The following is a 14,076-nucleotide window of genomic DNA, read 5'->3' as shown; positions in this document are numbered from 1 at the left end:
GGATATTCATGGGTAATTCTTCAAGAATAGTTTTATAATTACAAAAAAATTTAAAAATTGAAGCTCGGTGCACAGTGGATAAAGCACTGGGCCCTGGATTCAGAAGGACCTGAGTTCAAATCCGACCCTCAGACACTGGACACTTACTAGCTGTGTGACCCTGGGCAAGACACTTAACTCTCATTGCCCCCACAAAATAAATAAACAATAAATAAATATTTTTTTAATTGAAAAAAAGTAGATGGAGTAACTGACCACTATCATTGGCTTTTCACTCACAGCTAGACTAAGGTTTTTTTCTTTATTAGTGTAATGCTTTTTTCAAATCTTCTTCCAAACCCTTCTATAGTATAGTAGGTATAAAATTTCAACATAGAACAATAATCTTTAAAGTAAAAGCACAACTGTCTTTGTACAACTAATTTTTTTTTAAATGAAAGAATAGCTTTGTAAAAATGTCTTTGAACTTTGGGGAGGGAAGAAGGAAAGAGGGTAGGTAGGTGGCACAGTGGATAAAGCATCAGTTCTGGATTCAGGAGGACTTGAGTTCAAATCTGGCCTCAGACACTTGACACTTACTAGTTGTGTGACCCTGGGCAAATCATTTAACCCTCATTGCCACGCAAAAAAAAAAAAAAAATTGGGGGGGAAAAGTCATTCTCTAGATATTTTCCCCAACTACCAACTAATAGCTGACCATTAATAAGTGAGACTCATAGAAAACTTACTTGTAAGAAAGGTCCACTGCCAATGGATTTGGAGGAGGGATAATAAGACCAACAGAAGGGACCAGCATGTCTACACCTCCTGGGCCAGTCACATACCACTTGCTTCGTTCATTGTTGTCCTTCAAGATACATTCATCTCCCTTGTGCACTATTTTCTGTCACATACACACATACACCAAAAAAAAAAAAAGGCATTTTTGCCTCTATTCATAGAACAACAGAAAAATCAGAATTGGATTTGACCTTAAAGGTCATCTAGACCTGTTGTGTCAAACTCAAGTAGAATCAGATCCCTGTGGGCCACAAAGTAACATTATCTGTGTCTTAGTGTATTTTTTATTTATTTTTTTAGATATTTCCAATTGCATTTTAATTGATTCAGGCTTGCACTCAGGAATATCTCAGGGCCACATGGTTGACACCTACTGACTAGTCCATAAATACCCGTGACTTTTGTCCCACCTTGTCAAAGCCACAGGGGGAGCTTAGGGGTAGGGGTGGAGTTGAGAGATAAGGTTATAAAATGTTTCAGATTATAATATATATTGTATAAATATGTGTGTGTGGTGGAGGGAGGAAGGATAGAGTGGGTCTCCCCCACCAGTCAAAGATATCATAATTGTCTCCCTCTGAAATTTAAAAAGACAAAACCCAACAAATATTCATTTCCGTGTCAGGGCACTAGAAATAACCATTTAACCAAAGGTCCCAAGTTCCTTAAGCAGAGATGACAACTGGTTTTATTTTGATGTATGTCAATCTCAACATTCCTTTCAGCCCCCATCCTGGGCATTATACTTATTAATCTCTAAGTTTGCTGTCAGGATATTCTGTTTAATATATTAGCACTAAATTTCACTTAATGTATTAGATATCACATTTTACATGCAAAAAAACCACTGGAAGGTATTATCTAACTAATTGATTAAAACATGAATTTGCACAATGCTTGTTTGGTATGCTTGCTTGCTGAGTAGCCAATAGAAAAAAAATAACTCATTTAATTAGTGCATAAAATTTGTACTAAATCTCTTTTTATTCAGCTTAATAGTCTACCTCTCTACTACTTCTCTCTTAAAGTAATATAGAAGAAAACATATACAACTACACTCATATTCCAAGCTAATGTTCCCTAAAGCAGTTCAACTAATTATGTACATCAGCATGAAACTGTTTAAACTACTAAGCTTATTTGATAAATGACTCTTCCAGATATGAAAGCGAAAACCATTGCTTTTAAGCAATTTGAAACTTCAGGTAAATGTTGCTTCTATTTATGGAATAGCCTGTAGGGAAGGGAACTTTTTGAATCCTCCTCAAAAATAGCCAGTCATTACATACCTGGTCTTGTTTATAGTCACACAGAGCCCTGAGGATAATAGGTTTATTTGCTCCTGTAGTCTGGGTTTCGGGGTTTTAGCTGGACAATCTTCTTGGACTTGTTTACCAAGTTTGCACTGCGCTTATATTCAAGGATCTTCTCTCGTTCTTTCTGTAATTGTATTTTAAAATCATATTTTAAAAAGAAACATCCTAAGAATTTTTCTGGCAAAATCTTCTAGATACTTTAAAGTGTCATTATTATAACCTGATAAAATACTTATATTCATTATAAGGCCACAGAATTCATCCCCAGGGAGTCTGAGAGCCTTTCAAGATAAACCATTATATAAGCTACTTACCTGTGGAAAAAAAGGAGCAAAAAAGAATACCACATTGTGGAAGTATTACTTAAACTTCTAAGTATTCTTTTCCAAAGGATTGTTGAAGCTAAGAAATCACAGTTCTCTTTGTTTTCATTTTGGCACAAAACATGCAAAGAGTCCAAACACTCTGAATAACATGACTTGATAAAAATTGAGAAATTCACATAATTTGATCTATGAAAGATCAAGAACCCACGTACACCTAGGAATCTTATTTTATTTGTCTTGGCCTCTTTTAAATTTTACTAGTAAGCCAGTAATCATGAGTGGTATGCTAAGTGAATAGAAGTCCTACCATATTGCATTTTTTCACTGTCAAAGATTTTATATTGACAATACCTCAAGTTCTTTGATCTGTTCCAGTAAGCGTTGCAGCGACATATTCTTATCACAGGTATACTTCTTCCTGATGGAATCTTGTAGGCCTTTCAGGTAGGCTTCGGTTGACTGAGCCTCTTCAAAAAACTACCAAAGATAATAATTATCATAGTTAAATACTTTTAAAAGAGCATGCCAATGGGAATTGCTTTCCAATAAATTTTTTTTGGATCTTTCTTGGCAAAGATACTGGAGTGGTTTGTCATTTCCTTCTCTAGCTCATTTTACAGATGAGGAAACTGAGGCAAACAGGGTTAAGAGACTTACCCGGTATCACACAGCCAGTTAGTGTCTGAGGCCAGATTTGAACTCAGAAAGATAAGTCTTCCTGACCCCAGGCCTGGCAGTCTCTCCACTGTGCCACCTAGCTTCCCCAAAGCAATTAATAGATAGCTAAATAAAAATGTTAGCAAAGGGGGAAGTTTTTTCATGTGTAGGTTGTCTACTCCTAATGTCTCAGGATGCCTAAGAATCATTTGGTGACCTAGAAATACATACTTTTCAAAATTAAGAACAATTCATGTGTTTGTACATTGTGGAGGGGGCTTTTTTGCTTTTACTCTTTAAAAACAGATATGAGATACGAATCCCTAAAATAAGTAAATTGTTACTACAGAAATAAAAGCTTACCTGAAAGTAGGCAGCATTTTCCTTCAGATGAACATCAATGCATTTGGTGATCTGAAGAATCCAACTCACTGTGTTTGCAGAGATCCATGTATGCCTGCAGAAAAAAAGAGGAATTGTTTTAAATGTTATTAAGCAGGCTAACGCTATTTCTCCTTAACAGTAGCCAGAGGAACCAGCACTTTCAGTTTGACTGGAAACTTGGGCACTTGTTTGTGATTTTTAGTGCCAAGTCAAATGAGCTTCTCCTAAAACTTAAAAAAGAATCATCCAACAGAGAACCGGGTGTGAGTTTTTAAAACAAGGCTTGATAAAGAAACATGATATACTGGCATAAAAACTAGAATTCAACCTGTCAAATAGAGCTCTATCATAGTGCAAGAGAGTCTACATTATCCACCTTTCCCCTTTGTGGAGCTTGTTAATTATTCTCCAGCACTACAATAATAAATGCCATATAAGAAACCTACCTCGATTTTTGTCTGAAGCAGGGTGCTGGTTAAGAACAAGCTGGTCACTTTCTTGCTTAAGCTTGTTGAGTTCTTTTTCCTTAACTTCCAACTGGCTCATGCGTATCTGGGAAGAAAAGAACAGGAACAAACAATCCTTTAAAACAAATAATCCATTAGCATTCCATTTCTCTCGCTGTTTTTGTTGTTTTTTTAACTAATGTCAGGACAAACTACATTTTATTAGCAACGTACCCACTCCCATGTTATCAATGAATTCTGAATAAACGCTTTCCAAATTTTAATAATAATAATAATAGCATTTAATCTACCTCCAGAGAAAAAACTGATTGAATCTAAATATAGATTGAAGCATACTTTTTTAAACTTCCTTTATTATTCTTGGTTTTTTTTTTTTTTTGGTTTTCCATTTTCTTTTGTAAACATGGTATAAAATGGAAAATGTTTTGCAAGACTGCAACATGTAACCTATATGAAATTGCTTCCTTATCAAGGGAGGGAGAGAATTTGGAACTTAAATTTTTTTTTAAATGAACATAAAGAATTTTTCCTTACACATAATTGAGAAAAAAGTAAAATTTTAAAAATGTAAAAAAGTTATAGTCAAAAATAGATTTTTTTCTTAAAAATAATCATAGCATTTATATCATGCTTATTATGTGCCAGGCAATATGTTAAGCTCTTTTTACAAATACTATCTCATTTGATCCTCACAGCAACACTGGGAAGTAAGTGCTATTATATCCCCATTTTACAGATGAGAAACTATTGGCAACAGAGGTTAATGAGTTTACTCAAGGTCACACAACTATTAAGTATCTGATGCTAGATTTGAACTCACATCTTCTTGACTCCTAGCCCAGGATTCTATCCACTGAACCACTTAGCTGGCTCTTAAACTGACTACTATGCTATTGACCACTTCCTTTTCTACATAAGTCAACAAAAAAGTCTTTCAAGTGAATAGTTTTTTGGTATCCAATAGACTGAAAGATAAATAGCTTAACAAGAGAGGAAAGGCATCTAGTATCTATTATTATTTATTATCATGCCCTTCTATTGAGCAGTTTCTAGGCTGAAATGCTGAGAAAAGTTAGGTAAGGTGGGGAGGGGAGGTGCAGAGAGGGGCAGTGCACTTACTGAGAAAGCCTCCTGTTTCTGGGCAATAGCTGTGTTTTTATCACTCCAATCATAGAGTAGCTCCTCTTCCTCACAGTCATTGATCCACATGATCTCACGGGAAGTAGCCTGGATGATGCTTTGAAGCTGGCGAAGGTGATCCATCCTCTCAAAGGATGCTTTCTGCAATATTCAAAACACATCAACTCAGTGATCAAATGTGGAATTATATAAGACTTTCAGTTGATGCCCCTCTTTAGGGTAAAAAACTCATCCAAAAATAACTGTGGCTTCTCTCTCACTAATTAAAAATATTAAGCTACAGTGTATACTAGGCAAAGGCATAAGGACTGGATTTGTGATTTCACTGGCATAGGGAGCTCAAAAGAGGAAATTCCTTCTACCAATTCAGACTGGTACCTTTTCTGCAACCTAGAGTCTTAAGGGAGTTACCTTGAAGGCTGAGACCTGCCCAGGATCACACATCCATTTGTGTCCATGGCAGAATTTGAATGTAGACATTCCTGGCTACATGACTGCTTCTCAGTGTCTTATGAGCACACAACTAAGGAATAAGGCTGTATTTTTAAAAGCTACCAAACAATTCTGTTTGGTAGTATATTTCTTAACTCATTTGGATTCAGCTACTGGTGCTCAGTGAAATATTGCATTTTTAAAGAAAGATGAATAGGCTATGGAATATGGCCTGCTCTGACCATAAAACCACCTGTGGTCATCTCTACCATCTTTTCTCATTGTTAGAGAGGATAGGCTGATGTCATAAAAACCACAATGCTTGCTAGGTATGAAAAAAAGGTGAAGACTGTTGCCAGTGATGAAGTAATCATGAAGGTACCAATAATAAGTAGCTGACTTTATGGTGTTCTTCAAGGTTTGCAAAATGCTTTGTCTGTATTATCACATTTGATCCTCATAGCTCTCTACCTTTTAATAATAATAGCTAGCATGTATATGGTTGCTACTATGTGCCAAGCACTTTTTACAAATATCTCACTGATTCTCACAACAACCCTGGGAGGTAGGTGCTGCTCATTATGCAGAGGAAGAAACTGGCAAACAGAGGTTAAATGACTTGTACAAGGTCACACAGCTAGAGAGGCTGGATTTTAATTCAGGTTTATTTTATAGATGAGGAAACTGAGGCACAGAGAGGATAAATGATTTATCTATGGGTCACATATCAAGTAAGAGGTGAAGGCTAGATTTGGACCCAGGTTATTATGACTCCAAGGCAGGTATGCTATGCATTACAGCATGCTGAGTAGTAGGTATTATCATCTATAGAAAGACTATGAGAATCAAATGTAAAAGTTGTTTCTCCTGTGTGTCGCTTTACTATTATAGAACATTGTCACTATCCATGTGATGATGGTAAAATTAAACTACATGGAAAATACAAACTCTTTAGCTACTTTTTCTTTTTCTATACAAAAGTACTAGGAATATAATGAAAAGGTTGAAAAACTTCATTAACTTTATTTCACCTACCAGTGTTTAACAATTGTTCTAATAATCCCTATCATCACAATCCATTTATCAATACCTAGTTACCTAGTTACCAAGTACCTAATTTTCTCAAATTTAATTTCTGAAGTGGATTCTTTCAATAAACACAAAATTATAATCTAATAGAATTTTAAAACATTTATGATGTTTTAGCAATACCTTTTACTAAACATAAACATGATTTATATTTATTTGGGGAATACATGTGCTTACCACAAGGTTTTCATATTCTTCCTCCAGTTGATAGATTGCAGATTTCTCACGCTTGAAGAAAATAAAAGGAGTTATTATTCAATGCTCCCTATGAATTCAATCTAGTCCTGGCATTATTCCTGATATCCTCTTTCTCAGGTCTGACTTCAGATCCTTTCCATCCAATGTAGTGTTTGTTCTATGTGTGAAAGAATCTTTCAACCACAATTAAATTAGTTGTGCCCAGATAATTTACCTGAAATCACTCTCCTGATTGTGGATGCAATACAGCATTTAGAGATTAATTTTTTCCAAGGTGGAGAATATGAGTAGGATTGTTTTCTCACCACCTCCTATCTTTAAAAAGTAAGGAGATGCACATATATCAAGAGAGTAAAATAATAGGTAGTAAAGTAGAATTTTAAAAGCCAAACTGATCTTTTATTATCTCTTACTCAAGGAAAGCTAGTGATTTAAATGGTCAAATGAAACCAGATAAATATTTTTGTTTTAATTCCTTTACATCCAATTACTCTCTCCTAATTTTCAGTGAATAATAGAAAGGAATTGGGAAAAGAGATTGTTCAGTATAAATACTATAGTCACCTCTAAGTAAATGATTTGCCAAAGATGCAGAAGCAATGTATTATGCCTATTGCAGGTACTTCATTTAAAAAAGGTGCTTCCTTACTCATAAAACACTGAATTATTTGTCCAAACACAACAGAAGCAACTTGACTGTGTTTATGACATTTTTTAAAATTCCAGTTTAAGTGCAATTTGTGCCATATGATAACAAATAATTCCACTGCCCCGTGTGTGAAATAATATTTTTAAAATATTCCACCATTTCAGGAACGGTAATAATCATAAGCTAATGTTATTTATAAGACTTCTTAGAGATAAAAGAAATTACCTACCCTCCCAATAAACATATTTTAAAAAGAGAACATGTGAAAGGTAGTACCAGATCGGCCTTAATTTTATCCAGCTGCCAGCGATAGTCTCCAATGGCATTGTGGATGACTCTGTGGCTATTGATATGTTGCTCTACAGATGCTGAATCGACACCCCATTGCACTAAATCCATCTCCGCCTAGGAAAGAAAAAAAGAATATGTGCCTTCATCTTGAGCTCCTTGAATGAAAGGCATATCTTCCCTACAACATGAAGTCTCAAAATACAAGGAAAGCTGAGTTATAACAGCAGTGAAAAAGGAATTACAAAACTTTTAAATAAAATAAGATACATTTTTTTATCCATGGAGACAAGATACTTTAGCATATAAAATAATTTCTAAAACCAATATATTCAAATATCCCAGAATTCCCAAGGATTTTTCATAGCCACTGTGGTTGCTACCTAGGACAAACATGGTTTCAACTAATAGAGATTGCCCGAGGAGATCATTCATGAAATTGTCTCCAAGTAAGAAAACTTAGGGGTTTTTTGTTTGTTTTTATTAAAAATCTACTCTTTTGGGGGGCAGCTAGGTGGCTGAGTGAATAAAGCACTGGCCCTGGATTCAGGAGGACCTGAGTTCAAATCTGACCTCAGACACTTGACACACTAGCTGTGTGACCCTGGACAAGTCACTTAACCCTCATTGCCCTGCAAAAAAAAAAAAAGAAGAAGAAGAAGAAGAAAAGAAAAACCTACTCTTTTAAACTACCACTGGTTCACATATTAAAAATATATAAAGTTATTACCAGGAAGGACAATATGAAGTTTTCCCTCATAGCATGGAATTTAAGATGCTGTCTGCTAATAACTTTATGTACCTGTAATATATGAAACAGTGGCAAGCAAAAAGAGTGGACCACATCATAGATCTAGGATTTTAGTTTATTTTTTTCTAATCCCCTACCACATATAAAAATATGTGCATTATTCAGTTATTTTTCAGTCATGTCTGACTCTTCATGACCCACTCAGGATTTTCTTTTTTCTTTTTTTGGTGAGGCAATTGGGGTTAAGTGACTTGCCCTGGGTCACACAGCTAGTAAGTTTCATGTGTCTGAGGCTGGATTTGAACTCAGTTCCTCCTGAATCCAGGGCTGGTGCTCTATCTACTGTGCCACCTAGCTGCCCCAGGATTTTCTTAGCAAAGATACTTAAGTGGTTTGCCATTTTACAGATGAGGAAACTGAGGCAAACAAGGTTAAATCACTTGCCTAGCTATTAAGTACACACAGCTATTGTCTGACACAAAATTTGAACTCAGGAAGATGTCTTCCTGATTCCAGGCCCAGCACTCTATCCACTGTGCTACCGAGCTGCCTGTGTATATATGTTATATGACATAATGATATAATATGTACAATTAAATATATGTACATAAATGCAAAAAGAATGTGTAAACACAAATAAAATATATGCATAAATATATATGTGTGTGTTTACATTATTTGCAAATTGTCAAATCACCATTACTCATTTCCAATGCAAACCTTTTCAGCTGAGGGCTGTTTTCAGGACTTTGCAACAAGTGCCATACCCACTTCACTGAGCCACACCTGTGCTCAAACAGACCCTGGCAAGCTTTCAAAATATGAAGCCATTTCACAGAGTCCTACACCTAAACATTACAAAGAACTTTGACCCTTTCTCAATGAGCTGGAGCAAGCCTTCAAAAGAGTCCAGCTGTGTAATACAACATCATGGTCATGCTGCGGCACCCTTCCAAGCTGGAGCCTCTCAATAATTGCCAACCTCAGGGAATTTAACCCAGCTGTACAGAATCTGAGTCTTCCATCAGTGGAATACCAAGTAAGAAAAGACAAAACAAAAACTTTAGAAAGGTGAAGAAGCCAAGTATGCTCTACCAGGGACTTTGCTGTTAGAGAAAGAGATCTTTTGAATTGAGCACTGCAACTCAGTCTCCGGGGACTGAAATGCAGAATACAAGGCTGTGTGCTTGGGAAAGAAAAGGCAAGGAAGTACAGGGTAAGAGAGAATGCTGGGGCAAACCACTAAGTAAACGATAAGATAATGTTCCCTAGGAGAAAGGAACACTGAATAGCTATTTGGACAGTGATAGTTTCATTAGGTGTCTTCTGATAACCCTTCTGACATTAGACACTTTAAGATAGGAAACATTATTCATTTGCTAAGGCAAGTTTCTCCTGATTTAAAAATGGTGGACTTTTGCTACAAGGGTATTTCTATAAGGTTAAATTAGCTTGCATAGGAGCTAATGCTGATTAAAAGCTAAAGAACTGGGCCAAGCATGATTATAGAAAATAAAATTTCTATAAGTTTCAAGCTTACTTTCCCAGTTATATTCATGACACTGCCCATTATGGGTTAAGAAAAGTATAATAACTAACCTACTTTACAGGGACTGTGGCCTAAAACTGTAATCAAAATATTAAAATTGTTGCTATAGGGGGCAGCTAGGTGATAAGGTGGATAGAGCACTGGCCCTGGAGTCAGGAGGACCTGAGTTCAAATCTGGCCTCAGACATTTAACACTTACTAGCTATGTGACCCTAGGCAAGTCACTCAACCCCAATTGCCTCACCAAAAAATATATAAAAAAAAAATTGCTGCTATAGTCTGTAAGTGACTCTTAATGCATTACTTAGACTTCAAGCCCAGGATCATAGCCACCCATCTCCACAAAGTCCTCCTTTATCACTGTAGATCATAAATCTCTTCTAGATGGAGACCAATTACATTTGCAAGTGCTCAATCCTCCCTCCCTCCCCACAACTATTTATCACTATTTATCTCTCTGAATTCCTATAGTGTTTACTGCCCATGACACTCATGGGACAACTGATAATATACTGAGTTATTTAATTTTTCATGTGTATATTCCCTCTTTTCCTTCTTTGTAATTCCTACAGTACAGAACACTGTGATGTGTATGTTGTAAATGCTAAGAAAAAAATCTGTGTTCAGTGGGAAAAGGTTTGGCTGGATGAAAAGCTCATGGATCAGAGAGTATCACATCAGAACATTTTAAAACAGTTGCAGGCTGTTGTTGTTCAATTGTGTCTAACTCCTCACGATCCCATTTGGGGTTTTCTTGGCAAAGATACTGGAATGGTTTGTCATTTCCTTCTCCAGCTCATTTTACAAATAAGGAAACTGAGGCAAACAGGGTTAAGTGGGTTGCCCAGAGTCACATAGCTAATAAGTATCAGAGGCCAGATCTGAACCCAGGAAGATGAGTCTTCCTTATTTCAGGCCTAGCACTGTATCCACTGCACCATCTACCTGCCCTAGTTACAGGTTAACATCAGTTAAATTTTTTGTGGGACAGGGACAGTGATTAGACCTGTGTCTTCACTGGTCTTGGTCACATCAGATGAGGTAATGCCCTCTGCCCATGCAGGTCAACAGCTCTGAAATGTATTGTCTTAGAGAGTTGTATAAAGCATTAAGAGGTCAAGTGACTTGCTTAGGGTCACACAGTTATTACATAAGAGGCAGGGTTTGAACTCATGCGTCCATGACTCAGAGGCCAACTTTCTATCCACTACACCACACTATCTCTTATAAATCTGTCATGACACTGATAAATAACAAAACTGTCTTCTAGATATAGACATTTGTAAATGCTCACTCTTCCCACTCCCACCATCATTCTGTGTTATATGCCCATTTTTGAGAATTACAGTTCATCAAAAATAGATTTCCAAGATCAAATTCCAAACACCTCATTATGACAACTGGTTCATGATAGTTATGAAAGTAATGGATATTTAAAATAACAAAACACTAATTAGAGTTAAAAACACATATTTTATAGACACTCCAGGTCTAGGGAAAGGGTCAGAGTGTATTTTAATTTTCATTATTTTACTTTACTCTTACTCTAATGACCTCCTATGAAAAGACAATGTCATACCACAAGTATAAGGTAACCAACCAACAAGCCTAAACAAGAATATCTGGTTTTAATGCAGGCTGAGCTCATCTAATTTGTTAATATGCTTAACAATGTTCGGCAATTGTTCAAAAAGTAAACCCAAACTTATCACAAAAATGAAGTAAGGCAAAAATCTTAAAAACAAAACCAAAAACAAATGCCTTAGGATATTAGTGGGTATATTCCTATGGCATTTTTTTTGTATCCTACCAGTTGTGGTAACTAAATATGCATTAAGTATGATGATAAAATAATGACAGTGATTTCTTAAGCAATTCACTGAAATCAATGTTCTCATATTATGTTAGTAGACAGATAAATACCAATTCTCCATGCATATATATATATAATGGCAACAATGTAGGCTGATTCTAGGTCTATTTAAGTAGCTAAGTTTTTAAAACAATTCCCTACCTTTGTTCTTGAGCTATAAAGTCTAGACTTCATAGAGGGTTTAACATTACATAGCAAAAGTTATGATTAACTACTAGAAATGGCATCAAGCTAATGGTAAATAAAAAGAAATGGAAAGCAGGTCTTAGAGACAAGACCAGAGTAGATTTTTAAGTTTACTCTCCTCCTACATCAGTAGCCCAACAAGTTCATTTCTATAGGACTATACAAGACTGAGACTTTGTATATACAAAAACCTCATATGATTGAAGCTGACATCTTGGACCCACATAGAAAAGAACAGATCTGGATGAATATATTCTTCTTAATGGAAGAGCATTAAACTCATTTATAAATGGCACAGAAAGGGAAAAATACAAGAGATAAACACCAAAAATCTCTGCTTCAGGATGCAATCTACTCTACTATATGATCTCAGCATTCACTGTAATATATGCATGCACAATGTGGTCTCAGACCCTATTCAATCTCACTTAGCAAAAGAATACTCTCTCAGGTCCCTGTTTTGTGGTCTGTAAGGACCAGATTAATAAGTTTCCTCAGAAAAATGCTTACCCTTTGTTGTCTCATCCATCCCAAACAATCACTGGTGAGGCGCTTGGTAAATTCGTCCCACCCAGAGCCACTCTGACAAGTGTATCCTCCACCACCCCTGGAGCTGGCCTTTCTTACTCGGGGAGCACTAATGGCTTTATAAAGGGCACGCATTTGTTCCTGAAGCTGGAGTAATCTGAAAGGAAAAGGAAATAATTATAGAAGGTCAAGAAGGTGTCCTGGAGTCTCCTTTGACTCTGAAAAGTCTGAAAGCACAAGCTAGCAGTGCTTAAATTTGCTTACCTACATCATGAATACATTGACTAAACCTTTGTCAAAACAAAACCTCAAGACAATTAAAGCATAAAACAGCATGATGGAAAATATAACTGTCATTGGCCAAGCTGGTAGAACCTCTCTCTCTTTAATCTCAAGACTCATTGTTTGGTCTTTTGTTCTCATGGAACACAAAGTCAATCTAGAAATCATTTGAATGACTTTTTTTTTTCAAATAGAAGAGTCTCATTTTAAAAATTCATTCTCAAGAAGTCAAGAGCAAAGAATGAGAAACAAAGTGTATGCCTATAAACTAAACTGCTAAACAAACTGTGCTCCTGAATGCAATGGAACGTAACCATACTATTAGAAATGATAAATGAGGGATACGAAGAAACATAAGAAGACTTATATGAACTGATGTAAAGTGAAGAAAGTAGAACTAGGGAAATGACATACACAATGAAAACAATGTAAATGGAGGGAGGAAAAATGAAAGTGAATGCCATTTAACCAATGGTCCAGCTTAACTACAAGGAAGAGATGAAAAAATACACTTTCATCCTTTCACTGGAGAATAGAGGGACTATGAGTATGAAACACTGTAGATGCTGTCAGGTCTGGTGGTGTGATGATGAAACTTTCAGAACTATTTTTTTTTCCTTTTGTCTCTTTTTAAAATTTTTTTGCTAGCAGAGATGGCTGTCTAGGTAGCAGAAGGAAGAGAGTTATGTTTGGAAATGAGGGTGGTGTAAAAACAAATATGCCAATAAGTGTTTTTTTAAAAATGTAAATAAGAAGTACAGAGTCAACAGCATCCACCATCTTTTGAATAAAGGTTTATATGCTCTCTTATTTAAAAATTACCTGCCCCCAAAGTAAGCCACTGTTATTTTTCAAATATAAAAACCATACTTTACCATTGGCACATGAATCACGTGTTTACCCCTTTTGGAGAAATCATTTAAGTTTCACTTTAGAATTGCTTTGCAACTTCACCCCCCCCCCCAAATCCATTCTATATCTCTTTTAGAGGTATTTCATTTATATTTCTTTTTTTTTGGGGGGGGGGGGACAAGGCAATTGAGGTTAAGTGACTTGCGCAGGCTCACCCAGCTAGTAAGTGTCAAGGGTCTGAGTCCACATTTGAACTCAGGTCCTCCTGAATCCAGGGCTGCTGCTCTATCCACTGCGCCACCTAGCTGCCTCTAGAGGTATGTCAAATG

At 36.2% G+C, this 14,076-nt stretch overlaps 1 protein-coding gene across 1 annotated transcript in view; it reads right to left on the bottom strand.

The window, feature by feature from the left end:
• The window catches only part of LOC122735628 (desmoplakin), a 53,522-nt gene that overhangs the window by 19,373 nt on the left and 20,073 nt on the right, over nt 1-14,076 (bottom strand). Inside the window, 10 exon segments of the mRNA XM_043977332.1 lie at nt 729-883; nt 2,070-2,117; nt 2,119-2,220; nt 2,774-2,899; nt 3,443-3,579; nt 3,910-4,015; nt 5,050-5,211; nt 6,769-6,819; nt 7,715-7,843; nt 12,596-12,770. Of these exon segments, the coding sequence (XP_043833267.1) occupies nt 729-883; nt 2,070-2,117; nt 2,119-2,220; nt 2,774-2,899; nt 3,443-3,579; nt 3,910-4,015; nt 5,050-5,211; nt 6,769-6,819; nt 7,715-7,843; nt 12,596-12,770 (1,191 nt within the window).

The sequence above is a fragment of the Dromiciops gliroides genome, chromosome 1 (genome assembly GCF_019393635.1).
Source record: "Dromiciops gliroides isolate mDroGli1 chromosome 1, mDroGli1.pri, whole genome shotgun sequence".
Classification (NCBI taxonomy): domain Eukaryota; kingdom Metazoa; phylum Chordata; class Mammalia; order Microbiotheria; family Microbiotheriidae; genus Dromiciops; species Dromiciops gliroides.
This window is presented reverse-complemented; position numbering and strand designations above follow the sequence as displayed.